Raw genomic sequence first — 27,932 nt, forward strand, 5'->3', positions numbered from 1 at the left:
GCTTTCGCTGTACTGCAAGTATTGTGTAGCAGACGTTCTGCACAGCAGAGAACTGCAGAAGCTATGTACCTGCCTAGATGATAATGCACCGAGTATTGCATCAATAAATGCATACATGATTATTCCTGATAAACCACTGGCTTCCTCTTGTTGCGTGAAGGCTAGAATAACATTATGTTTTCGGTCGTTACATATCATTTTAATCCATGTTACATTTAATGCTTGGATGGTCTCGAGCGTCGTCGCCTCTGATAACGTTGCAACGGAACGATGGAACGATCGCAGGAGTAGTCCAGCGGCTAGGCATTGCACGGTTGAGCTCGAGGTCGGGGTATCGATCCCTTTCAAGGCGGTCGCGTTCCGATGGGGCGCAATGAAATAAACATGCTTGTTTACCATGCGTTGGATCTATGCAAAGACCTAGAGGCGGACAAAATTAATCCGCAGCCCCGCACCATGACATGCCTGATTATCAGTGTTTGGTTTTGTCAAGTAGAACTCAAGAATTTAAATAAATTTGCCATTGTCATCAACGGTCGCCACTTCAGCGAGATACAGTGGCCACGGCGTGTCGCTAAATGGGAGCAAGGTAGGAGAGTTTTATTCTCAACCATTTTAGAACGCCGCTCTTCAGCGCTCGCTCCTGCGGCGAGCGTCGGGGTTGTCGCTCGTAGTAGAGCGACGGAGCACAGTCAAGGATGAAAGCGAATGTGGAGTTCAGCGAAAAATGAAAGGCGGCGATAGCGAATGGAAAGCGTGGAGAGGAGAGGAGGGTGCAGCGGAACCATGATGTGGAAAGCGGAGGAGAAGGATAAGCCGGAAGCGTGAGAAGATGGTAGTAGCACGCAAGGTGGGCTTTGCGGCGACGATGTCTAAGAGATTACACGTCGTCTGTATGAAAACGAAGCACTGCATGAGCGGAGGTCCGTCTGCGGCGGCTGCTGTGAATCGGGACCACGCGTCACTCACACGGTACCTGTTCCGATCTCCAGATTAGCAAAGCAGTCGCGCCACACTTCCTTCCGTTTGCATTGTGCTGCACGAGACAGATGTTCCGTGCCAGACAATATATCGCGAATGGAAGACACGTATTGAAGAGCGCTTGAATTTCGTATTAGGGAGTACCTAATCAGCGCTGATTTTTTTCCCGAAATTAAGACGCAATCAAGGGAGGCGCAAAGGTTTAAGAAAGGAAGGAGCGGAAAGCGGTATTGTGGAGGCGAATTCGGCTTATCAACAATTGCCTGAAGGTGTTTTGCCATCAAAGTGACACTGGATGGATTGCTGAATGGAAATTCAAGGTATTCAAGCAAGCGGCCGCCTGAACTGCCGAGTTCTGGTTGCGTTGTACGCGTAATCGCCTGCCCAGGGAATCCAGCAGAGTAGTCTCTAAGCCAGCCCAGCTTATTCTCCTGGGGGACGTTCCGCTACGTGAAGACATTTCGTACACTCTGAAGAAAAGACAGAAATACTTTGTCTAGTGCACTCAAGAAGCCTGCAGCCAACAAGGCGGATAGCGACGACCGCGAGCGGTTACTTTTGGATGGTGTGGACGGCCTTCTTGGGGCCGTTAGAGATACACTGCTAAACCCTCGTGACTTAAACCGTCACGTCGTCCCTTCAAACAAAGCAAAATTCGCCTCATACAAGCAGACAAGGAAGATGGCTTTGCTGTGTTACCTTGCAGGGTCTTTTGTGAGAAGCTGCACAAGCTATCGCCAAGAATTTCATCCCATGGAACTGCTACATAAATACGGTAAAGGTCCTGGGTAAAGAGCTTCATGTCGAGAAATTGTCTAAAGCTCCTAATGCTTCTAAGCGTAGCTCCTTGTCAGTGTCGTTTAGCGTAAAACCCACAAGCCAGATATGCCTTTTAGGTACATCGGTAGAGAGCGTGAGTGCTTGCTGCAAACTGTTGGCTGTTATTTTCTAAAGCATCTTAGCGCACTGGGTGTAGATGGCCCGTTTATTTTCGAGAATTCAGGAGATGTTACACAGTATCTGCTATACCTGGACTTTAGTGGGACTCAGTCCCAGATGTAGAACTGTTTCCGATAGTTCGGCATGATTCGAATAAAATGGTCTTTTGGGAGTGGTGCAGGCATATCTGTTAATAACTTTGTAACTTTGCCAGAACTTTGTCTTTGTTCGACTCTTGTTTTGCATGATGATCGTTTGTACAATCAGCGTAAGGGTTTTTGCATTTGTTCATTTGTCACGGAAGTTTTTTGTTACGTATTTTTATCTGCTATTTACTAAGACTTGGTTTTTGCTTTTGACGATGCAAAAGTGCGAAAACGTTTTTAGGTATGTGAACGACTCTCGGCTGATTTTAAAATCTTACCTTTCTGCAACGACTACTAATACAGTGGAAGAAATTTTTGCGCTAGTTTGACAACATGGCAAAGGGCTTTCCATTACGCTTGAGCTTCCTTTACATGACAAGCTGCAGTTTTTATATTTAAGTGTTTTTTAACGACAAATTTGTTTGTCGTCTTGCCCGAGCTTACGGAAAGAGCTTCTACCGTTTGACTCAGCGCCTACTAAACTTGCCATGCGTCTGTGTCTACCATGTGTCTACTAAACTGGCCATGTGCCAAGCCATGTGTCTTGAGGCGGCGTTGGTGCAGTCTTGCTATCACACAATGCAGGAGCACATTAACTCTCAGGTTGCTCGGCTACGAGCAACCACTTGCCCTTGTTCCATCACAGTTGCACTAGCGGAAACCCTCTTTTAAAAATTGAAGGATAAGCGGAAAGCCAAGCCACTAGTGTGAAAAAGGCTTCAGATTTTTCCGTACACGCTTAAGTTGGCCCACAATTCATACAAGGTGGCCAGCAGGTACAAAGTATTTATTGTTTTTGCCGGCTGCACAGAAGCTTACCGGCACGTGCATACGCATCTCAGAGCCGCAGAAGCTGACCATTAGCGGTAAAAAACATACAAGACCGCATGTGACTTGCGCCGTTGGTGGGGTGTACGAAATTCCACTTAATTGCGGCAGGGTGTATGTCGGCCAGATAGGCCGTTGCATCAGCGATAGGGCAAGGGAACACGAGCGTTCTGTCAAGAATGAGATTAATGCATATTTGTCTATGCACTGAGATTCCTGCATGTGTGAGCCGCATCCTTCCCGTATCTGCATTTTTGGTAAACGCAAAGATTCCCTGGCACGGGAATTCATGCATGCCTATTTCATCGATTTGAAGCGTGACGCCTGTGTCAGCGATACATCTGTGGATTTACGTAGCATTGAATGAAAGTTTCTGCACTGTATGATCGGATAATGACGCAAAATTTTTTGAAAGACGCTCTTGCCTGTCTTAAAGCATTTTTTCCTCCTTAGATTGCATCTTAACTTCGGGGATTAAGATAAACGAACTAGCCCAGCAACAAGTATTGTAAAGTGGTGAATTTTGTTTTTTAAACTGCAAAGCAAATATTGGTTTGCTGCCACATTAATACATTGCCTCTGCAGCATAACAGCGAGAACAGGCGACAAAGAAGTACGGACGAAACCATTTTATTAAGAACGAAAACTACGTGCTAACTGCAGTTGCTTCTAAAGTGTCAAAATACGTGGAGCCGCAACATTAATATTGTGAGGGATTACCAGAGAAGCGGTTTAGGCTGCGTACCATATGGAATCATATTTCTTAGTCGGTTGCACACTGCCACTCAAGCGCTGCTCCAGTAGCACCAGTGCCTTCGACGCGCGTGACATAATAACCACAGAAACGCAGGCCACTCGCACAGGCTCCTTTGCAGCAATGTCTCCCCCTATCGGTATTCATTGCTGCAGCGCCGTCGCCCACATCCGTTTTCCCTCTCCCCTACCCGTCTCTATTTCTGACCCCGCCTCGTGTCCCTTATACGGACGTAAGCCGCCCAAGGAACCCCTTGTGGAAGCGCATGCGGGGGAAGCATACGGGCCAAGAGGTACACAGCTTCGCTGTACAAATAATATAATATAATAATATTTGGGGTTTTACGTGCCAAAACCACTTTCTGATTATGAGGCACGCCGTAGTGGAGGACTCCGGAAATTTTGACCACCTGGGGTTCTTTAACGTGCACCTAAATCTAAGCACACGGGTGTTCTCGCATTTCGCCCCCATCGAATTCGCTGTACAAAGAGCGGTTTCTGTCAGCGAAGTTGATCTATTACGCAAAGAAAACTTCAAAAATACAGCCATGCAGAAGACACCTTCCCTAGTTCATCTAGCGGCACCTCGCACGAGCTGTGTTTCACATTTGCCGCGAATGATCCTAACAGCTTTCCGTGCAGCAGAATCGACATGTTCCGCATAGTGTCGATTCAGAGGATACGTCCATCAAACTGTCTTCCGCAAAATCTTCTGAAAATGCGGTAATATTCTAACATAATACAAAATGACAACCATGCGTTGTAATTCATCGGAGGTCAGCAAGCCGAGATAAGTCAACCTGGTGCAGTTATTGATGCAGCGCTCAGAATTTCCGTCGACGAGCAATGTTTATAGAACACGGTAATGTGTAACGTGAAAATACCCATAGAAACACGAGCAGTAAGGTTAATAGTATTGTTTTAGAATTCCGGTCATGCGTTAAGGAACATAAACAAGTGAAACTATGTCGGCGAGTGCGGTCGGCTGCAGCAGGTAACCAAAAGCACAGTGTCGTGGCGTTGCTATGACGCCGCCAGTGACATCCATAATGAACGATGACATAGCACCAGTACGCTTATGCGCTCAGACGTTATTTTCAATTAGGCGTTTTAAGGCGGGTGTAATGTCTTGAAGTTCCTTTGTACTCGCTTCTATAACCCATTCGTATTTTTACGTGGTAAGTGGAACTCAAGAATCTAATTGAATTTGACGACGCCCAACATCGGTCGCCGCTACGGCGAAACACAGTGGAAGCGACGTTACATCGACTGCTACAATTTTGTGGAACCTTCAAAGTGAATTGTGAGTAGAACTAAAGAAGTAAAATATTAGGTTAACTTATTTAGTTCCATTCCTCAGCACACCTCAAGCTTCATTAGCAATTAATTAGGCAGAACAGAAAGAATGTTACAACGCTACTCATATATGGTATAGAAATTGCTATAGCTGAACACATTCAAGGGTTCTGAAAAGCGTAGATGCAGAGGTTGTTATCCCAGTTTTGCGTTTGCTGGGCTTTCCGGGAGTTTACTTGAAGATGGAGCAGACTGAATGCAAGAAATTTCTTGCGAAATTCCCACAGTATATAAATACAGACCATCTGACCAGTACAGTCATATTTCGACAACTGCGGTAAGGCGATCTTGATACAAGTGAGCTGTTTGTCGTCTTTACTAAATAATGCAGCCGCTTGCTTAGAGATACTCCATTTCCCAGTGTTATACACCTTGGACCAGTGTTATTAGTTTTAAATTTTTAGCAGGACATTTTTCTCTTTTACGTAGAGGAGAAATGGGACGAGGTCTTCTGAACACTTGATGCAAAAGACAGCAGAAATTTATTTCTTTAGACGGCTGTCTCTACCATTCTACCACTTGCGTCTGACGTTTCTTTTTCTTTTTCTTTTTATCTTTGGATTTAGTTGTTCCGTTGGTAGGTCGTTTGGGCTTGTTAGTCTTCTGCTTTTTTTGCTTTTTCTTTTTTCTTTTCGAAGGCGTTGTAGTCTCCTCTCCCTCATTAGTAAATACCGTGGTTCCGTGGCCCCAGGTTCCGGTGCTTGCATCTTCGTCGAGGCTGCAGGCGGTCGAGGAGCCTTCATATTTCAAGCAAGTGCCCATGCGTCCTGGTTCATACTGCGGGAAAAGAAGAATAAATGACTTATAGCAAAGTAACATCGAGCAGTGTGTTTATAGTGTGCAACAAAGAAACAATGCTCTAAATGGACAGGTGCGCTATTAAAAGCACGTTTGTTGAAGCACACAGTTTTTTTTATGTAAAACACATTTTCAAAGGAAACTTCACCGTTGCTGGGAAAGTACATGCAAGACAATATCTAACCCTGCAAAAACTCCATCACGAGCTATACATTGTCAAAATATAAAATGAGCGGTAAAAGCTTTTTTTCATTTAGGAACATTATACTGAAATTTTACACCATAAAGTATTGGTCCAGACATGGTTTGCATTTTTACTTTTTCATATTGAGAAAGTGCTTTGAAATATTTGCGAATAGACTCTGTGTCTGTCCGCCTGATCCATGAGTCGAAGAGAAAAGCAGGATGCTTGGGCCTTCGTTGCTTTTGCTTAGGTGAACGATTTATCAAGCCAAATCACAGAATGAACCTCTTCGTGGACTAAACATGTCGAATTACCTTTATTAAATTCAAGTTTTGGTTTTACAAGCGAGTTTTTGTGAGTTACCCCGTGTATTTTTTTGATGTAAATCTGTGCAAAAGCTTGGCCTTACAGAGTTAACTGCCAAATTTAGGATAACCACTCCCATTTAGACAAGGATTTTTTTTGTGATCCGAAGTTGCACCCCGCTAGATAGCTCACGAGCAAACAATGAGGTATCCCTGATTTAGAAGCATATCTATATGCATCACTCAGAACCACGCTTGCACTGAAACAAATAGAGGCGAACGTTAGGTAGACTGCCACCGCCGTTGTCTGCGCTGTACAAGGCTGAAATTCGAAAATTTGCCCCTGACTGAGCCATGATGTCAATGCATAGCAAAAATAAAGGCGATCAGAATAAAGGCGAGCAACTATGAAAGGCGAGCAACTACGAAAAGCAATGAAATTTAGCGTTGGTATGTATCCACAATATAACATAAGTTTAATGCTTTGGCAGACAGTGATGAGAAATTGCACGCAGACAAGCGCTAACATTCGAAGGGCTCCATTAGCGAAACGTGCGTATATCACACTCATGCGGAGGCAATGACGACATGGCCGCATTCTGCATAAGTGTGATGTGCATGTGTCGCAAGATTTTCACGTGTGTCTAATAAAAGCTTTCTTGAAGCTACCGTTTCTTTTTGTCCACAGGTGTGCCCCATTGGTCACTGCGGTAAAACAATCCTAAGAATGACCTGTCAACAAGGCGGAACTTCAATGCTTGGCATGATATAAAGCTTTTTTCTTACCACACTTTCTATAAAGACGACATATAATGTCCAGTGTATATAGTGTAACACTCGGTGCTTTGGAGTAAGTATTTGCTAAGCCAGCACCATCTTGCCTTCGACCTGCGAATGCACTGGCAATAAACGTTCGCTTCGCAGGCACAACTGATGTCCGTGCACGGGAAAGTCAAGCCAACTCAAGGGCAAGTCAAGGCCCGTACAGTGCCTGTGAGTTATGCCAGGTTAGGTACGTTGACTCGTTGGCTGATCCATGACATCACCCATGTTCCGTTGGAGACTGATAGCACGGGTGCATGTAACAAGGTGGCGCGGATTCCGCAGTGAATTCGCAAAACAAAAACAGGTACGCCGATAGTAACACGTCTTATGCACGGAAGCAGGCATTAAAACGCATCCAACAAACGTAGAATTTATATCCTGTCAAAACATTTATTAAGAATAATAGAACAGGCGTTATGATTGAGTACAACACAAAAGTACCGGGACTAAAGGTTCATCAAAGCAATATGTTATTACTTATATACCTGTATATGCTCGCGCTTCCTTAAAACGTGCTTTAGTTAGCGAGGACAGCTTATTTTTTCAATTCGTGGTACCTAGATATGGTTATCACACACAAGCAAGAGCACGTGCTCAGAAATTTCTGAACATTTTTTGTAATAGCGTACAAACGGCTAGTTTCGTAGTAACATGCAGCCATTAGTTTCACAAGTAACGTGAGCGGCATAATTTCATTAGAGAGCAAGTTTTTGTTCTACAATGCATTTTACCTGGCACTTGGTTCCCACTGGGAAGTATGTGTTGACCCATTCGTTACCTTGTCTGCAGTAGTAATTACAGTTTTCAACCGTTTTCCCCTGAAAACAGAATATTTTTAGAGAGTGTTTAGAATGACGACAAATACAAGTATTTACTGTACACTATCACAAGCCCCCGGAAATGTATCTGTTGCTGTTGCCCGCTCAACCTTGAATTCTAGAAACTCTTTAAATTGTAGAATTGATGTCTTCATTTAACACTCCGCAAATGAGGAAGACATTAGTGCTCGCCGTAAAAATACAGGACACAGAAAGGAGACACTAAATTGTTTCTCGTCCACAGTATATATTCAGTTATGCACGAGTGTCCCAAAATATTCGCTAAGTGGTACAGCCAAATCGCACAATATCACGAATTAAACCGCCGTTGTTATACGCTTGGCGGTTCGGGGATGAAGCAGACAATGTTCACTTTTCATAGCGATATACATTCATTTCCAAGGAACTGTGCTGTTCTTAACAATCAAACAGTTTTGTTGCCACATAAATGATGATTCCGTTTTGCCACATTGAAGCTTTGTTATTCAAGATCAGACTAACTAAAAGGTACAACCAAATGCTCGGCAGTTGTCAGTAGTACACAAGCTACCTTCACATATTTTGGTCGCGAAGGCGCGAGAGTAGCGAATGTAAGCCACTATTTGGTGTGGTTATTTTTGTTGTTCAAACTTGTTTTTCTAAACGGCCTTGATAATATAGTGCAATTCGTCCATTTCAGGTTAATCGCATGAATATATTCTTTGAACGGCAGCTTCAAATATTCAGTTAGCTGATTAACAAACGAACACTCATTGCCTTTTGAAATGTTCACTTTAAGACACATGTTGAAATTTTGAAACCTAAGGTGACCTGTAGCTATGTCACGTACGCTTAGAAAATAATCGTAAGAGTAGTAGTACTGTTAAGATCAGTGCTACTGCTCTGGTGCGCAGAACACAAACGGCCAGCGTACGTTTACCATGTTTTGGAGGGCACGCAACATGAGTGGGCGCCAGTAATGAAAATTAATTTGTAGAAGAACAACAGAAATCTGAGTCACAGCAGGAGCTTTACATGACCACAGTGTCGGCGTTTATAAATAAATATTCGATTGCGCCTGGACGCCTCAAGAATTGACCGCAGCAGCCAAGTAATTCGACTGCTTCCTTATTAACAATGAAGTTTTTTCTACAGCCTATGGGCACTCAACAAGATATAAAAGAAAGCGCATGGTGAAACCCTTGAACATTCTTGCATGCATTTGCTTCGCAGTGCGAATGACGGCACGATTCCGGCGACGCAACAATAAGGACTATGACTGTGGTGTAACAACGAAAATAACTGCAACCACGGAGGAATGATGGCCATAGCTAGGCAACGTCTAAGGCGGAAATACAACACGGAAGGTAATTTAACGGCGCACAAAATGGGGCGAAGTGCAGACAACACACCCAGCGATAAGAACTTGTATTCCGTCCATGCCAACTGCAATATGCAGGAGAAAGAACCAGCACGACAATCATGAAAACACCTGTGGCGATGTTGCTGCGCCGACTAGGACAAACACGGTGGGAGAGAACACTTCGAGGACGCGTGCGCCGCATTTAATTCTCAGTTATTGGCCATCACTCCACGAGCTGCGTCGTTTTTACCACATTGGTGACCCGGACATACCGTTCCGTGCCGTCTCCATCGTGAGTTCCCAGAAAGACAGAACGCCCGTCGCCCTCCGTCGCCGCCGCGACATTGCCGCCAGCCGAATAGCGGGCAGTCAGCTTCCTTCTATTTGTCGCTCCGTCATTTTGGCGACTCGATGGAGTGCTATACCACACCCTGACGTTCATCGGCAAATGAATAAAGGAGTAAATGGTGGCGGTGATCGGTTACAGAGGCAGTTTCTGTTACCTTTTCTAAATAACAAGCTGTGCCAGTGGCCTCCGATACCTTGTTAACAAAGGGGTCGAGGCGAGCGTTCTGCCACTCAATTCCGCCAACCATACCTGCACAACTATAAGGCACTCGCAGGCTGTTATGGGCTCCAGCATTTCTGCCCAACGGAAAAAGTCCCTGCTGGTCAACCTGGAACTCGGGTGGTTGTTTCGCTGGATTTTATTCGTAGAGAATTCCAGCCAAGCCACACAAGGAGGCAATTTCCTGTCCAACATGATCTATCCTGGGGAGTATGTAAGAGATAGTCTTTGATCGCGCAACAAACCTTTTCGTCTAAGCAAGCCCTCGGCTTAATTTTCGTTCTCGTTCAACGTATGGACCCGCTAGAACACAGTTCAACGCGATGTTACCCTTCGCATCATCACTCGTGTAGAATTCGCATGACCAGGCAAGAGTTTAAGAGCAGGGTGGAGACTGGCATTGCCAGGCAGTCATGGAGGAGTTGGTAGTCACCTCTGCACATATCTTTTCAGAGGAGTGGTGACTTGTGGCCCTGTGGAGATTACCAAGAATTCAATAGGGCAGTCTTTGCCAACGGTTACGTGCTTATGTGGGTGACGTTCCCGTCGCTAACTCATGTCACACAGACCATTTTCTCCATCTAGGCCTCTTTTATCAACGTTTTGCCATACAAAGGACATCGCACAAGATGATAAGTATACATTTGACGTCTTTTCTTGTGAGTGCTTGGGCCACCTTGTAAACAGTACTGGCATGTGCATTCTTTCTGAAGAAGGAGAAGTAACCACAAACATTTCTGGCCTTAAATCACTGAGCCACCTGCGCCGTTTCCATGCTTTGGTTAAATATTACTTTAGGTTCGGACCAGGTTGTGCTGCGGCGCTGCATCCCTTTCAAAGACCTTCTCTGTTTCCCCCATTCCAAAGCCTTGCCTGGATTGACGAAGCCCATGCGGCTTTCATGACAATTAAGGAACATCTCTCAGTTACTGCCATCTTGGTCCACTGATAGCACCATGCCCCTACAAGTGTCATGCTTGGTGCATTAAGTTCTCGAGTTGGGACTGTGCTACAACAGCAAATTTCCCGCCACTAGAAATCTCTGGGTTTCTTTTTAAAGAAACCACGCTAACAGAGGATCAGTGCAGTGATTTGGGCATAGAGGTCTATGCGGCGTGCCTTACGGTGAAGTACTTTTGTTACTTCCTTGAAGGATGCTGATTGATTATTATCACAGACTACAAGCTCTACCCGAACGCCTTCTCATCGTCGAAAGCTACGTACTCTACGAGAGAAACAAAATAATTTGACTTTCTTATTCCTTGTAGAATTTTCTACCTATATCTTCATCGTGAACGGCGCAGATGAAATAGCAGCAGGCGCGTTGAGCTGAATTTCAGACCTCGCTAGGCCACAGTTCACGCTTCAGCGTCTCGAAGAGCCACGATAACTGGATCACGAACTTCGCACTTTTCCTCAATCTTCTTCTGTATCTCTGCGCCTACAAGACGTCGTTCTCTTGACCGATCTTAACGTCTCAATATTCTGAGACATAGCTGAGGTTTCGGGAACCTAGCGTCTTGATGCCTCATTGCCAGTGCGCAGTCTCGTTCTTGACCAGATTTATCATCCTTCACATTCAGGGATTCGCGCATAACAGCAGCTCGCTATGGAAAGTTGCATCTGCACTGGCATGGATGTGGTTGTGCAGGCCTCGGCACGTGTGTGCCTCGATTTCTAATAGTGCAGGCTTCATAGGCAATGTACTACGCCGATGGCCAGACTCGCTTCTCCAGGAGTCCCGTGTCGCCGTCATTCACGATGAATTTGTCGGAGCCCCCTTCCTTCCGAGGGATCCTGTATATAACGTGTTTTTTTAGACAAGATGGGTTTTTATTAAAAATTTAATAAGAGCAGAGACCGTGGCATTTTTGCGGCCAAGTCCCTAGCCGAGAGGGATCTACTTTGCCGCTGACAGCGTGAGGTTCAAAAGAGTATGTAGGAAAAATTCATTCATTTCGTTTTTTATTAGTGCCCTGGGAACAGTTGTCTAAATTAGACATTTGGAGGCAGTGACATTTTCATGCGCAGCCACCTTTGAAAAACCTTAATCATCGTACCTAATTTGAGATATTTATTATGAAATTCAAAAGCTCAGTGGAGCCAATATTGAGAGTGAGCGTATCCCGCTGTGCGTCAGACGGCAACACCCCCTAAAGAAGTGTGGTGCCAAGCTTGAACGATCACATGCCCCGACACATCCTGACCCGACACACAGCCGCAAATGCTTACCGGGAAAAGCGTTTACGTTCACTCACACAAGGCTAACACAACATCGATGCGGTGTGCCGCCTGTCGGCAATTCGCGGCAGCCTTTGCGTATCAGTGGCTGCCGCGACTGCACGACGTTGGGTCTCCAACTTCCTCGCGCTTGTCTTCACGGGGCGTTTCGGTGTGGTATGATAACGGGACCGCCTTTTCTGAACCCCTTTGGCGCTCTGTTTTGATAGTGCCTGGATTTACCGTAGAAATTCGATGATAAATATGTCGAAGTCGGTGGGACTCGCAACTGTTTAAAAAATGAGGGTGCATCAAATGTGTCTGCCTTCAAATTATCCATTTAAACACCTGCCCTTAATGCCCTGACAAACATTTCAATGAGGGGTTTTTCATTAGTCTTCTAAAGCTAAAGTTATTATCGGCAAAGTACGTCCACTCCACCTAAGGACCCGTCTGAAAGAACGCCATGTTCGCTGCGCTTAGAGGCTGTTTCAAAAAATCTGTGTTCTTTAAAAAATCACCCAGTATAATGACAATCGTCCGGCGTTTAAAACGTCTGCCGGAAGTTGTACTAGTACTTGCTGCTGTACTACCGGCTCCGGAGTGCCGTTCTAGTACGGAAATGCGGCTGATGTTTTTCAGCAACTGTGACCGGCAGTTCGAGTTGGCCCTATTCCCGTAGATGACAAGACTCTTTGACGTATCCGCTGCGGCCTACCACGCGGAATGACTGATTTTAATAATGTTTCAATGGATGAAATGTAGTATGACCAACAGACAGTCAAAATCACCATCTATACCAAACCATTTTCGAACATCACTTAAATACTCTCTGTTGACTAGGACACCAAGTAATCATATCGGAAATTATGAGACGAGAAAGCATTGTCCCAGATATTCATTTAAAATGAAAGATTTATTGTACCAGGACTGCTCTCAGAAGCGTGCTCACAGCTTGTACTAGGAGGAGTGAACGAATACAGCACGTCTCTTCTTAGCGTAGCGCTTCACTCTCACTGTTAGGGTGGGACACACCACATTGGATGCGGTAGCACTGGGCAAGTATTCGCGAACGCCGGGTGGTGTAGGGCACCACGCATATCATTTGGCGAGCAAAATGCTGGGCCCTCAACTCCACGATAATATAGACCCTCTACAGCAAGCGGTCTACGCACCACGCGCCCGACCCTATCAGTGCAAAATATTCAGCTCGAGTAATGTAAGAGTGTCAGTTACATACCGAAAACAAAATTCTTCATTTGATCTATAGTTTACGACTTTGCACTTGTTTGCTATTCTCCGCCCTAAATTTCTGTGCAATAGCTCGATACGCACAATCTCAGTGATGCATATTCAATGGTATTTCCAATCGATAGAGTCGTAAATAGTTTTCACCTTTGTTCTTTATTGCCTCTCTATACCCGTATGACTGCCGTATCTCATTTCTTCATTTTAACCACGCTATGGGAAAATGTTATGTGTTCTTGCCCACTTCTACAGAACTGCATTCATTATGGCCACTAAAGATTGCCTCTGCCATAATATTTTCCACTCCTTTTTATGGTCAAACTGGGTGAAAGTTTTCCTTTACTTCAGCGGCAATGTGCAATAGGTCGAGCTGTATGAGTTCAGACATCGTTAATAAATGTTTTGCTTACTGGATCTGTGGGAGTCCCATTGCAGTTTCCCTCTTTTACTAGTTCGTCGCCGAGCACTGTAAGAAAAAAGACCATTAATAGGTTATTTTATTTAGGGACGTTGCTATCCCCGTCTTATGTTGTTGCGCACAGAAATATTTTAAAATATCTAGTCAAGGATGATTTGCTACAAAAGTTGATTGAAGTGCAAGCAAGAATTTCCCACTTAAAAAGCTAGCGCCTGTTCAAAGCTAAAACGTTTACTTTATCCGAACCAAGAATTTACCAAGCTCTTTTTTGTTTGACACGTGAAACAATCCCGCGAAAATTATAGGGAAGCTTTATTTACAGACTGGAATATTGCAGAACAAATGCAAGACGAGACGAAATAATGGTCGATGCAGAAGGATTCGTGTTCCATATGTCCCTGTGCTTAAAGTATCCTAAAGACGGCGTAGCGACGAGTACAAGTGCACATGACTGTGAATAATCCGAATAGTGGCATGTATTGTGCAACAGCTTCTTATTAAATAGCTACAACATTATTTGAAGCTTTCTTCTTATCAGTCGAAGCTGTATGCCATTACCCGTATAAGCGCCCCTTGAAAAGGACCGCAGAGCTAACTGCGACACTTGCACCAATGCACAGAGTAGACCTTGCGGGACATTAGACACTTCGGAGTCACATTGTCACCTCGGGTTTTAGTAACAGCCTGCTCCATTCGAGATAAACATTGCAGGATGAGCTTTCTAGTCCTTGCAGTTCGACAAACAAATAATTCTCGTAAAATGGGAAATCTTGTAATCATGAAATTTTTTGAACGCAATCAAACAATATTCCAGAAAAACTAGCAACAAATTCACAAATATATTCTGGGCATCTTTTTTGTTTTGATCAAAACACAGTGAACGAATTGGATACGTTAAAGTCACCTCATAAACAACAGATGCGTCAGTTTATTTGACACAATCATGTGATGGCCTGCACTAGATGCTCGGTCAACAGAGGAGCTTGTAAATTGTAATTTACTCTCATTTATCGGAAAAAATATATGAAAACGACCATAATCAAGCAAGGGCAACAGCACGTGTCTTGTTCGCTAAACGAGATAAGTGTGGTACTAGGTACTGCACAGCGCCCTGTTTTCAAGAATGCAAGCATAGTGAGATTGCCAAATGATAATTTTCTTTACCTAAATTGACGGACCAAGACCCTTGGTTGCCCTTACTGCGCCGCATTCTTTTTCTATGCTTGAAAACCACTGAAGATAAAGTAAGTACCCCGCGTTGGCTCGGCGACTTTCGGTAGCAGCCGTGGCTCTCATAGAGCTAACTTCTTCGGAACAGCATCCGGTTGTATCGGTATTTCTCTATGTAGATAGAATAAACGAAAGGAAAGATAGACATCCACTCGATTGTAGCACAAAGCCAACTACTTTCCCCAACTGCGAAGCTTTGAATCCGACAAACACGTATGAGTTTCCTTTGTGGCTTTTTGCTACATTCGGTTTGATGACTCTTTTTTTTTGTTATTTCATGCGCTCTCCTCCCCTTTGCTGGATTCCGTCGAACTGATTTGCCGGAGAGAATGGATGTTGCAATCCCTGATATTCGAAAAGAAAACCCCCAACTTCGAATAACCAGTTCTCCACGTGAATATGACTGATATCAAGGGCTGTTGAAGTCGAATTTGAAATTACGAATACTCTGTAGCTGACTTCCGTTCTTTTTCTGTTTTCCCTTTTTGTTTTTTGTAGCCGACTTCATCACTCTTGAAAACTTATTCGGCTTGTTTCTTCAGACCCAGTGGCATTTACCTATTCTGAGAGAATTGCGATGAATGTTCGCGTACCCAGTGCAACACGACCAGTTGCACATGGTCGTGGGATACGTGGTCTATTCGCACCTATTCACAGTGGCAGACGCCCGGCTCCACGTATGCAGTGGCCAAAATTATCTACTTGGGCGCAGACCGAGTTTCTGATGTCGTACAATTGGCAAGACAACAGCAGCCAGCACACGCGAAGCGAGGGAATAGGCAAACGTAGCTTCAACAGCAAATTAGTTTTCGCGAAAATCGCTACGTAGATTCGTGACAGAGAGACAACGGAAGGTTATAGTAAAGGCGATGGGGAAGAGACGTGTATTTCATGGCCGCCGTGCGCGAGGGGCTTTGTTTTGGTCAAACGTATGTATTAATGGAATATAAATGATGGACCTGCATTTTCGAGTGTGTACGTGCTCACAAATCATTCATTTCTTTATTTATGTTGTAATGAACAATGTTATTCGTTAGTTATGCTTTGCCCGTTAACCACTGCTGTAGTCTTCGTTGACGTGATGCGTCCACTTAACAACAAAGAGGTATCAAAACCACCAGAAGCTTTAAAATCATCTCATTTTCTGGCATTGAAGTTACTGCATTATTAAAAGCTAGGATGAGATGTGCAACACTTCCAAGCTACACATCTATTTATTTCGACCGTTAAACGCTATTTTTTGTTATCTGCTACTTACTGGCACGGCCACAAAGTGTTCTTATTTGTTTTTACAAATTTTACAGTAGTGCCAAAATGCAGGTTACCATCTCAAGATGTAGTAACGTTACGCTTCTGCAAGGAATAGCTGTACACATAGGGAGCCAATTTTACTAACAAAACTTTGCTAAATAATGCCCACGATAATTTCTGAGAACCTGTGGCAGTACCGGGCTCACTGATTAAAGTGGCCCTGCAACACTTTTTCTCTAAACTTTAAAATGCATTTCCAATTATAGAGCACCATATTAATAACATTTTGCAGAAAAGTGCATTTGAATACGCTTTATACATGTTGGGTTATCGTAATCACAGATCGCCCTTCATCCCCTCTGTGGTGCTAAGGCTCCTTCTTAGCCACTGTGGCCAATGTTAGGGCATCCTGCGTCGACAGTTTTTAAGCATGAAATGCTTTTAGCACGTTTTGTCGGCGACCTTCAGGTGACCTTGAGCCAAAAGCGAGAGCCGTTATCCGATCGCTTAGATGAGAACATCCGGGCTACCAGTCAAAACATTTTTTAAAAATGCGGTATCTGGCCCCCAACACTTTGTTGCAGTACCGCATTACATACGCTAATTACTGCCCAAACATGTTATAAAGAATATTGCTTCCGAGCTCTTCCGGATGTTTCTTACGATATCACTCAAATTGCAACTTATAGTACGCTGAACTTTTATTTGTCATTTACAAAAGCGACGTTCAGAAGGCCGACACATGGCACTATACACTTCCCTGTCATCTTTCTGCACTGAGCACTGAAAGCGAGCGGTGCCCGAGTTCCACGACGCAGGTTTCGCGTCGCAACGATAGATGGCGCCACGGTGCGTTTCGCGTATTTCAGGCGCTTCTAACTGCCGTGGTGGCTTAGCGGTTATGGTGTGGCGCTGCTGAGCACTGGGACGCGAGATAAAATGCGAGCCTCGGCGGCCACATTTACATTGAGACTAAATGCAAACATGGCCCTGTCCCATGCATAGGGGGCAAGTTAAGTGTCCCCTGGTGGTCAAAAGTAAACCAGAGTACCCGACTACGGCGCGCCTCATAATCAAATCATTGTTTCGGCACGTCAACTAACCCATAATTTAATTCATTTTTCTTCCAGTTTGGTAGTGCGCTCTGCCTGCCAGCGCCTATAGCTGCCTGTCATGCGGACTTCAGCCAGTTTTATTGTTCCATTTCGGAAGCATCCATATGGACCAATTCACAGTACGGTGAGGTGCGGTGTGGCGGGGTGAGGGGGGGAGGCGGAGGGTATCGTTGCGAACATGGAGTACACTTATTCTAATATCGTGACTAGTATCATATCGAACGAATCAGCTTTGCCGGTTGCCATTTCATGCTTACATCTGCAATCAATTACAGGAGAGCCAGCAGTTTTTCGGTATTTACCTGCCTGCTAAGGCCAGCCGACCGGCAATGTTTCGACAAACTGCATGGTTTTAACCTGAAATTGCTTTCATTTCGGTCAGTCGGTTGTCGCTTGCTAGAGCCGCATAAAACGCAAACATGTGACGCTAACATGCGAGGGTGACTCAAAAAGTTTTTGCCTGTTCTTTAGCTAAATTACGACTGTAAATGCGAAGTCAACATATCCATTCCAAACAGTGGAACTTTCTTGGACCGGCACGATCTTATCTACCGGTAGCTGAGCGGCACGGCGCTGCTGTCAGATGTTTAAGATGGCGTTTGTGCTTCACACGTCCACGGCGAACGAGCAGCGAAGTGTGTTTCGTTTTCTATGGAGTTATAGACGAGCACCCATCGAAATCCACATGTAAATGCAGGCTACGTGCGGGTAAAGGTGCCTTTCTTTGAGAAGTTTGAGTTGGTGGTGTTGTGAGTTCGCTAAAAGTTATGAAGACTTGGATGAAAATTAGCGTTCGGGGAAGCCGCATGCGTCGGTGACTGACGACAACATGGCACAGGGACATCTCAAATTATCCGCGGCGATGGGACAATTGTCTCAACCGGTGTGGGGACTATGTGGAAAAATAGTGTGTGTTACGCTAAATAGTACGCATATTTGAAATCACTTGTATGTACCTTATCTTGCCTAATAAAATATAGGGGCAAATACTTTCTGATTCATCCTCGCAAATTATCCATTTACCTCACTGCCGGCGTCACTTAGATGAGTATGGTTGTGTAAATGAAAGGAATCGTTACTAAAATGGCGGCCTCCGAGATTGTGTTCCCTGGCTCATTTTGCTCTGGCCGTTCCATAGGGCATGCTGCCAAGCAAAACAAAAAAGTGTAATTTGGCGTGAGTGCCCGGCCGCCCCTGGATGGAGTTTTTATCGTGGGTTCTGGCGCACGCGGAGACGGCCCCAGAACACACACCGTGCGAGATCTCAACGTGCGCATTGCCTCTGTTTTCTGGTATTGGGGAACATTTCCACAGAATATCTCCCAGGTAATATTACAGCTATGCGTCCACCATTTTGCCACCTCACCCATCTAGCCCTCCAGTGTCCTTAATTCTTCCAGTGCACTTATATAGTCTTATTCATTGATTTTGTAGCACCTATGCTATTCGTAATTGTTTACTTTTATCAACCAGTCGTGTGTGTGTTCACACACCAATAATTGTCTCTGAACTGGCAGCTTATCGTAGATGGCAGAGTTTAGTTTTTGTTGCCTTCTTTGTCGCTTTCCTTCATTGCGTTGTGGTGATTTAGCAATTGATATGGCAATTGTCGCGATTGTAAGCCTACTGTGTAGTGCGTGATCTTCGTGAAATATTTACTAGTATGTTGCGTGCTGGTTTTCCTTGCTTTTAGTTTCCATTCCGGTTGCTGTTTTTTGTATTACAAGTACCGATGTTACAGGCGCTTAGGTTATGCGAATAAAGTTTTGCTTACGTAGATGCGTGTTTACTTTGTTAACTAACACTTATGTTAAGGTGTTGCATCCGCACTTTTTCCCTTATCGAATTCCTCCATGAAGGCCTTTAAGGTAGTCATAAATAAATATATTTTCGTAAAATAAGTAAAACGAACACGCCGTAAGTACACCCATGGAAGAAGAACTAGCATTTTTGTGTTCGCTGTAATTAACATTTTAATCACACTCTACATAATTATAACAATGTGTGCTTGGCCCGCAACTATAGCATACTCATAAAGGAGGAAATAATTCCATAATTTATATTTTCACGCTCCGCCCACAATTTCTGGCTCGAATCAACCTTGAAACTGCGACACGCAGCAGGTAACCGTATGCAAACGCACGCAGAAGAACACAGGATTTTCATCTAAACCACAATGAAGCCTTTCCGCTTATAGCGCCTTACCTGAAACATTATTTGTTTCTTTATAATTTAAGCAACACTTCTTGAATATTTGCTTTTGGCTGGAGCACTTAATCCTGTGGCCTAAGTTTATTGGCACGCTAACAGAGCCAAGACTAGATACATTGCTCGTAAGGGCGATGGAAGGTGCTAGAAGGTGGCTGTTCCTGCTTTCAACGCGTTTCAGGACAGACTCTGGCAAAGACATACCAGTTTTACATACCCATGGGAATATATTTGCAGAAACACATGCGTATTTGAGAATTATTAGCCGTCAGCACACCCATTTCCCTTCGTGCACTTTCCGTCGTCATTTTCTGATCAGTAAAGCATAATATACCAGCGTAAATTTACGTTTTTCTAGCCTTATAGCAAGCCATAGAAAGTACTGGAGCACGCAAAATCCCCCTCGACTAATGAAGATCGTTGAACGAATAGGCGAATGCTAAGAGCGTTCCCGCGGCTCTCGCTGAGCCCAAGGGATTCAAGGAAGCCAGAGATGCTTAAATCGACCACTCGGCATATATCTTCATATTCTAATGAAACATGCTCCATCGTTTCCCTAGTTTTGCTGCAGTAAGCACATGGTTCAGGTGCACCCTCGGCTGTGCACCCCACGGTGTGAAGGAGCCATTGACGCTCACCACTGAACTTATACTCTCTTAATGCAAATGGGATGGCTGGAGCAATACCTGCAGGGGCGCGGAAATCTCGAAGGCTATGCCACAATACGCATGTGTCGCATGCACAATTGGCGCCATTGTCGCGATCCGCGTGATGCAATCAGCGCTAACGTTAGCCTCGCTGCCGGCGTTCACCGAGGCCTAGATCGCCAGTACATTTGTCGAGCCGGAAGTGGACACATTTGATAGAACTCACTCTAACGTAGTAGATACTATCTATCAAACTCAAACACGACGTTACCTAAAGCTATAAGGCCTAGAAGTATATAACTAGTTGATGAATTTTGATGGTTGCTCGGCTATGGAACACTCGTGTTTTACACGTAGGCTCCATCAATGGCGTGAAAACGCTGGGCCACTGAGATTGAGGGATACCGATCCGCGCACCCGCATGCGACTACAGCAGGACGTGTCCATCTCCATGGGGAGCGCAAACGCAAGAGATTGAAGCAAGTGCAAAAGTGCCATCTAGCTATGAGTGTTGAGGCCTCGAGCAGCGCACAGACAGTCTCAGGCGCCTCCAGCAGGGAAATCTACGATTGCAATACAGCTGGACGACGAGGGCATCCCGCCGGCGTCCCGAAGGATTATGCAGAGTACACCCAACAGTCCGAGCAGGGGACCATAGCAATAGCAGATTACGCCTACACGCGAGCTTTCACAGGTTCTGCTAGTTGGCTACAGAGTGGTTTGAATGAGTTGTCATTGACAACGAGTTGGGTCACAAGTCATAAAGTTCAGCCTTGGCGTGATAGGGCTTGTTGCGGGAGACCTCAAGCCAAACTTGAGGTCTGCCGCTACAGCTTGAACGCGTGCAAGCACCAACAAGGGGCGCCTATGAGCAGTAGTACCTGGTGGTGATGCAATGGAAAAGATGCCTGCCATGAGTAACAACTTACGAGGAAAAAACGAAATCAGGACACAATTCATGATAACTCAACGGAAAGCTTATTACTTTTCGAAGCGAGAGCAGGATGCCTTCGAACGCGCACCTAAAAGCGAGATATAAGAAACAAGAAGCATGTGCTTGCTGCGATAAATCTAGTGAAACGGCAGAACACGGTTTATTAGAATGCGAAGACATGTGCCCAGTGGTCGATTTAGGCACCACTGGCCTCCTTGAAGCCCTTGGGTTCAGCGAGAGCAGGGGCAAATTAAACATCTCCGCAGTGAAGATTAGTAAGAGGCGATTGGAAGACTGGTGGAAGAAAAATAGAGTAACGCAAAAAAAACGGAGACGTACAAAAGCAAAGTTCACAATAAGGGGTCAGAAAATTTGGTTGTGGGAGTTCAGCGTGTTTGTGTTTATTTTTTAGCCTAGGTAACATATTAGGCAGCATAATAGCAAGCGCTTAGTGGCGCAACCCACCGCCCCCTTCGAAAGGGAACGCTCATAACATCCATCCATCCATCCACCGAACTGAGTACCGGTACCTTGCGTACCGTACCTATTTTCTCACCTAGTCCCGATCGAGAAGAAACTGGTGTCGCTTGGTTGCGGTTCATGCAGACACAATGGTTGCAGCATGTAGTAAAGCGAGGCATCCCGGGGCAAGTGATTAGTGTTCCAGTTTTATGGTAAACAACATGGTAGAGACCTATTGTAGAGCTATTGGCCTACATCACTTGTTGACTGCCAGCACATGCGTCTTCGTGCGATACAGCGCCGAGGAGAACGGAACTACAGAAGGACGAAATCACTATTAGATTTATCTGCATCTCGCTTGGATCAACGTTAAGTCCTACGGCACGTTGGCATCTCGACACACAACGCCGGAGGACATTCTTTAGCTCTCTGGACCCTACAAAATTTATGTCTAGGGTTTGGCAAATTGTGCGAAGCCTTCGATCGCCTCCCCAACAGCTGCACCCATTTAGCGCAGTGGCCATACGCCAAGTGCAGCATCGAGTTGAGGTCGCTGAAAACTTCTGCTAATTACTTGTCAGTGCCTACGCCAGCTAACCGGCGGAATCACGATCAGCTTTCCCACCATGTAGTGATGACCGTCTTCATGCCCCTTTCACTCTGCACAAGCTCGACTCTGTGATATCTGCTTCTCAAGGTTAATAATCTTCAGGACCAAATGGAAGCAGCAGTACGCGATTTGTCATCTTTCCGTCTAAATTCGAGAAATTCTCCTGCCGCATTACAACACTTCGGGGGACTCAGAGACTTTGCCCGACAGCTGGAAGTGCAGTCATCTCGTGGGTCTGCTGTAATACGGGAAATGCCCGCATGATCTTTCACATTGTCGACCAATCAGTTCTTTATAGTGGGACTGCACAATTAATTACCGATGTCACACCTTCTGCCACAATGCCGTAATTTCTTATCCTGCAACTTCGCGATTACCTGGCGATTTAAACTGGCCGGAAATCGACTTGTATGGTTGCGGAATCGGCGGCAATGGTGAACGCTGTTCGTTTTATGGTAGCTTAGACACCTCATAAATGGACGGTGTTCCACGATTCGAGATGAGCGTTGCAGGCGCTAAAATGCTTTTGATCCAGCATATATGCTGGTGCGAGGACGTCGCATAATTTCGTAGCCAGCGTTGGCAGGCAGCCATTGTCGTAGGATGCTATTCTCGGTCCATAGCCTGACACACCAACTTGAATGTGGACAACAAAAGAGTCGCTGAAGTTCCTGAATTACACAAAGTTCGCCTAGCGGCTCTAGTCGGTCAACCGTCTAATGTACATGAGCATGTTCGAGACCAAGGGCGCTATAACGTAAATCTATTCGAAACTTTTCTATTCCAATTCTGCTATCAGCCCTCCACGATTGGTCAAAAACTTTTTTCGACCACCCCCACTGCACCTGTCTCTCACGCGACGCCACGAAAACCGCGATACCTCCCCATCTGATATGATGCGTACACACTGATTATGCATGATTTCACAGAAAAAAGAAAAATAGCTATTTCTGATTCGACTCCTTTTTCGCCATTAGCCGTCGGCTATTCGTAAAACGTTTTCGGGCTGCACCCACTTCACCTGCCTGTCACGCGACGTCACAAAACAGCAAGAACTAATCGCGTCAAAGTGACGTGTACGCGATAAAGATGCATTAATATGCCGAACAAAACTGAATTTTCTTCGGAATAGCCGAAGGCTGCGCCGTTCCGAAAGGAATAGAAGATGGCTGCCTCCGATCACTCACACGCTGGCTACTCGCACCTGCTGGAAAGCATGGGTGTATTTGTGTATAATAAAGCTTCTTGCGTGGCTGTGTAATGTTTTCGAGCACTTTCGGCACGTTTACCCCCTCATTCTGTCAACTCTTCTTTGCTGAGGGTCCGTTTTAGCGTCATTCTTGAGCTTCCGTTGCATGCCGCTGCGATTTTCGACCAGCCACCGCAAGCTAAGTTAGGGAAAGACGACCAATCGTAGACGCCAGCACCACCCTCTTCATCCGGTTATCGACTTTCAGTGCAGTGGCTCGGCCCCATCGAATCCCTCTCCACTTGAGCGTCCTCCTCGCCTCCTGTCAGCTAATTAGATACGACAAGCCGCTCAGTGTAGGCAATGTTATTCGTTTTTCAAGCAAACAAAAGTGACCTCCTATGAACGAGGAGAGCGTTTGATTGGTCTGTTCAGACAACCATGCGGGCGACCGCCCGGTGCTTGCGTTGGCGGTTACGCATATTTGAAGTCAGGAGCTTAGAATAGAAACATATTGGAATAGCTTTACGTTATAGGGCCCCAATCCTCGGACCAACTTGTTTCACTGATTATGTGAAACTTGATATGTATCGCTTTTTAATGAAGCTCTTTCACACCAACTTGAGCCACTAGGTCCTCGATCCTCTAATTCACCTATGCTACTGAGCAAACCCTGTCGGGAAAAAACCATTGGGCCAAACTGGGTCAATGATTATGGGACAATCGGTGTGTGCCGCTCTTTAGTAAAGCTGTTTTAAGGCGGAAGCCTTTAATGACTCACTGTCAAGGTCATCTGCCGTTAGAAGGAACTATCACAGCTTTACGGCCTCCTGTTGCTCCCCTCTGCGTCGTGACGTCACTGTCGCTAGGCGCAAGTGTGCGCCTCCTGATGGGCTCGGTTTGGCGGCGGTGGCGGCAGTTTACCTTGCGGTACCGTATGGGAAGGATGCCTCGTCTCGCCAAACCAGTGTCTCCCAACACGCGACATGTGGCAGTCGCTGAACGCAAGCGACGCTCAAGAGAGGCTGAGCGTATACGTCGCATGCATCAGGGCGGCGAGGCGCTTCCGACGCCACAGAGTCCAGGGACGCGACGGCTCAACGCAAGAGAGGTAATGCGTTTGAAGCGACCCGCTGCATCTCCGGGTACCAACGCAAATGAAGCTCGGAAGCGCCGTGACCGCCATCTTGTCGCGGCAAGCCGACCAAGTAGAAGTCAATCGTACATTGACATAACAGTGTACGAGTTGTGTGCCTCCCTGGTGTTTCCGACGCAACAAATCGCCATTGGCAATGGATTCAGGCGTCAGCCATTTCAGACTTTAGCCTCGACAAAGTGTCTTCCGTTTCTTTATGAAAACTTAGACCCCTGGTAACGTTCCTCTTGGTACGAGCTGCTCTTCAAGGTAATGTTCTTAAGTCAACTTTAGTCATTGGGTATGTGTCACCACATTTTGATTAACATCTTTGACGCCACGTTGGTCAATGGTTATGCACCGCGCTTCATGAACCTCTATGAGAGCACATTGTGTCTCAGTATGTTCCACTGCCTACGTGGCCCACTTTATTCAAAAGAAAGGACGGCAGAACCAATCTCACGATGACTGTCGACCGTAATGAGCTAGCATTGAATCAGTATGCCGACACACGGTATTGCCATATTCACTACGAGTTATGTATGTGGCGTGTACTATAGTGGGACTCCTCTTTCGCGCTTCCTAAGAACAGTGGGTACCGTCGCTACGCCTCCGCGTCTACAAAAAATGCACGAAACGTCGGAGAGTGCGAATGAGAAACCCCTCATGCGACCACCGGGCTCCTCTCTCGCTCTTCTTTCTCGACACGCTGCACCATCTAGTGGCACTATTGAGACGTCAATGCGTAGCCTCCGAGATGACAAGCTTTGCGCCCCGACGCCTGCGAACGATGACAATTGTTCCCTCGCTTTCTGCACACTCAGTGGCACATACTCAGTGAGCCAAGTTTGCGAGGATAATTGGAAAGCGGCACATACCCAATGCGTTGACGGCGCAGGTCGCTAAAGCATTCGTGTGAAAGCCATTCATTTAAAAGGGGCATATAATGCATTTGTAGCGAACCCTTCTATAAGATGGGTTGCTACCCTTAAGGAACCCTTGTAATGGGGGTTGGATTCCATTTACCATCGGATAAATTTATGGAATTTTTTTCATCCCTTTACAGTGGTATATTCCCACTGGCACATATTTGGTCACCCACGTTGGCGTCAAAGACGTTCATTGAGGAGCAACAGACACCTACTGGCACATAGCCAACAACCCTATTCGACATCAAAGAGGTTCATTGAAGATAAGCACAGATGTATTGGCACATACATAGCGCCATAAGTCAGCATCAAACAGTTTTTTCGAAGAGCGGTACCTACCGGGTCCTGCATCTGCAGCGACTCACGTCGGTGTGGAAGAGATTTGCTTAAAAGCTGAACGTACGTACACATCTTCACATACTCAGTGACCAAAGTTGGTGCGATGCTTGGTTTCAAACCCAGTCACCTGAGCACAGAAATCCACTATAGTACCCGTTCGACCACGGGTAGTTCTACCATGGGTAGGCGGGAAAACAATTAGATACAAACTTACACCGAAACAAATATATGGTTTGACAAAAATGGTTTGTGTGTAAACAATATAGATAAATAGATAGATAGATGCCTTTTGAATTAGGGATTTTAGATTTTCCCTGATAATTGACGGAATCAAATATGCGTAAAATATATTCACAAAAATCTTGTCTGACTATGTATTAAGACACACGCTACATGGGAACTTCGTGGGGGTCCCATCAGATGGCATAGCGCGTTAGGCTGAATGCACTAGAGGGAAGTACACCTGCATATGCGCGTCATAAATGACGCCTATTAACGGTGGTGATACGGTCTGTCGCTACAATACTTCAGTGCTAGTCGCACTAACGTCGACATTCATTGTTATATAAGTTCCGCCGGATCTTTTTCGGAGATGCATGCCTTGAAGTACAGCCTGAAGGGATGACCACCCCATTACAACTTCGCAGTTGTGTGGAAAGCAGCATAGCATGAAGGTCTAGAATTCACCTTCGAGACTCCTACGGATGGTTGATGCGCTACTTGACATAAACATTAGGCTCAGCGGCTCCCACATGTGCAGGTGCTACAAAACTAGAGGAGAAAAAGAAATCCTGAAGTATGGCTCTTGCCATTCTAAAATCATAAATCTAGGCATCGCCAAGGCTTGCATCAGTCAACCAGTTGAAAAATTGTACCACTATGCTGTGGGGGAGAGCGTCGATTTGCAAGTGAGCCGCTTAAGAAACAGTGGGTACCCGAACAATGTGGTGGTGCAAATCTGTGAAAACGTGTTGCCCGAAATCAGAGCCAACAGGAAAAGGCAAAAAACACAGGAAAAAGAAAAATTCAAAAAAACGCGTGGCGTTTTACATCCATGGGTTCCCAGATAGGATAAAAACGACAGCACAACGTCATGATGTTCAAGTACTGTTCTCCGCTCCGCAAAAACTAAAAAGCCTGTGCAAGGGGGCGAACGCCGGGTCCAAAGAGGGCAATCCAAGTGCTACGGTCTGTGAGACTAAGTACTTGAAAACGTATGTGAAATGTGCTATTTCAATGGTTTACCAAATCCCACTAGATTGCGGGAAAGTGTACATTGGTAAACTAGACGTTGTCTAAATGATAAGTTACGTGATACACGTGCCAGCATCTAACAGAACCTAGCAACTTGGCTGCACACTGCAAACAATTCAAATGCTCTCCGCTACTAGAAAGCGCCACAGTCATTGGTACATTAAAAACAAAAACGGAGCGAGAAATATGGGAGGCACTTGCGATAGCTAAACAAAGAGAGATGTGCGTAAGCACTCCGTCGATCGCGCTTATCGAAGCTGAGGTCCAGTTTGCCGGGGCGAACGGGTGCAAGTGAACGATGTATGCCTGGCACAAAGTATGATCACAAGTCATCACCTTCTAATATCTTTTTGTTGCCCCCCCCCATATCTCCTTGTATACAAGCGCGTCCTCTAACGGTATTAAACAGTTGGTAGTTTGCGCTACGTACGTTCGCGTCCTTTCCTTGACTTAAATCGTCAGTGTAACACTAAGCGCCGCATAATAATGAACGTCCACCAACTAGCCCCCTTCATTACTTTACCAAGTATAGTAATCAAGGGGAACGATACTGAAAAAAGACGATTCAACGTCCGTAGTTTTTGGCCACATCAATACGACAACTCTACCGCAGTATTTGTTAGAGCAGCCAAATATGAAAAATGTAGATATATATTATGCAGGTATCGCAGTGCACATTAGGTCGTAGCTTGTAGCTTACGATCTACTTAATATACCTACATTTGACGTCTGTTTTGAAGGAACAGTCTCAAAACTGCCCAAATTCTTTAGTGAAAGAATATTTCTTCGACACACTCACCTTGAGGCAACACAACCACAAGAAGCGCTAGTAGAATCATGGTTGATGCATTAGCGTTCCGCGTCCACATTTCAGGTATGAGGGCTTTATATATATATGTA

The 27,932-nt window shown here is 45.3% G+C and overlaps 1 protein-coding gene across 1 annotated transcript; it reads right to left on the reverse strand.

Moving 5' to 3' along the window:
* Positions 1 to 5,466: 5,466 nt before the first annotated feature.
* LOC142572962 (uncharacterized) lies at positions 5,467 to 27,932 on the reverse strand. Its single transcript, XM_075682441.1, has 4 exons — positions 27,832 to 27,932; positions 13,722 to 13,777; positions 7,847 to 7,933; positions 5,467 to 5,780 (listed from the first exon to the last, which is right to left on the reverse strand). Exons 1-4 carry the CDS (start codon positions 27,899 to 27,901, stop codon positions 5,508 to 5,510), a joined length of 486 nt encoding a protein of 161 aa, XP_075538556.1. The 5' UTR covers positions 27,902 to 27,932; the 3' UTR covers positions 5,467 to 5,507.

Source organism: Dermacentor variabilis, chromosome 2, assembly GCF_050947875.1.
Source record: "Dermacentor variabilis isolate Ectoservices chromosome 2, ASM5094787v1, whole genome shotgun sequence".
NCBI lineage: Eukaryota > Metazoa > Arthropoda > Arachnida > Ixodida > Ixodidae > Dermacentor > Dermacentor variabilis.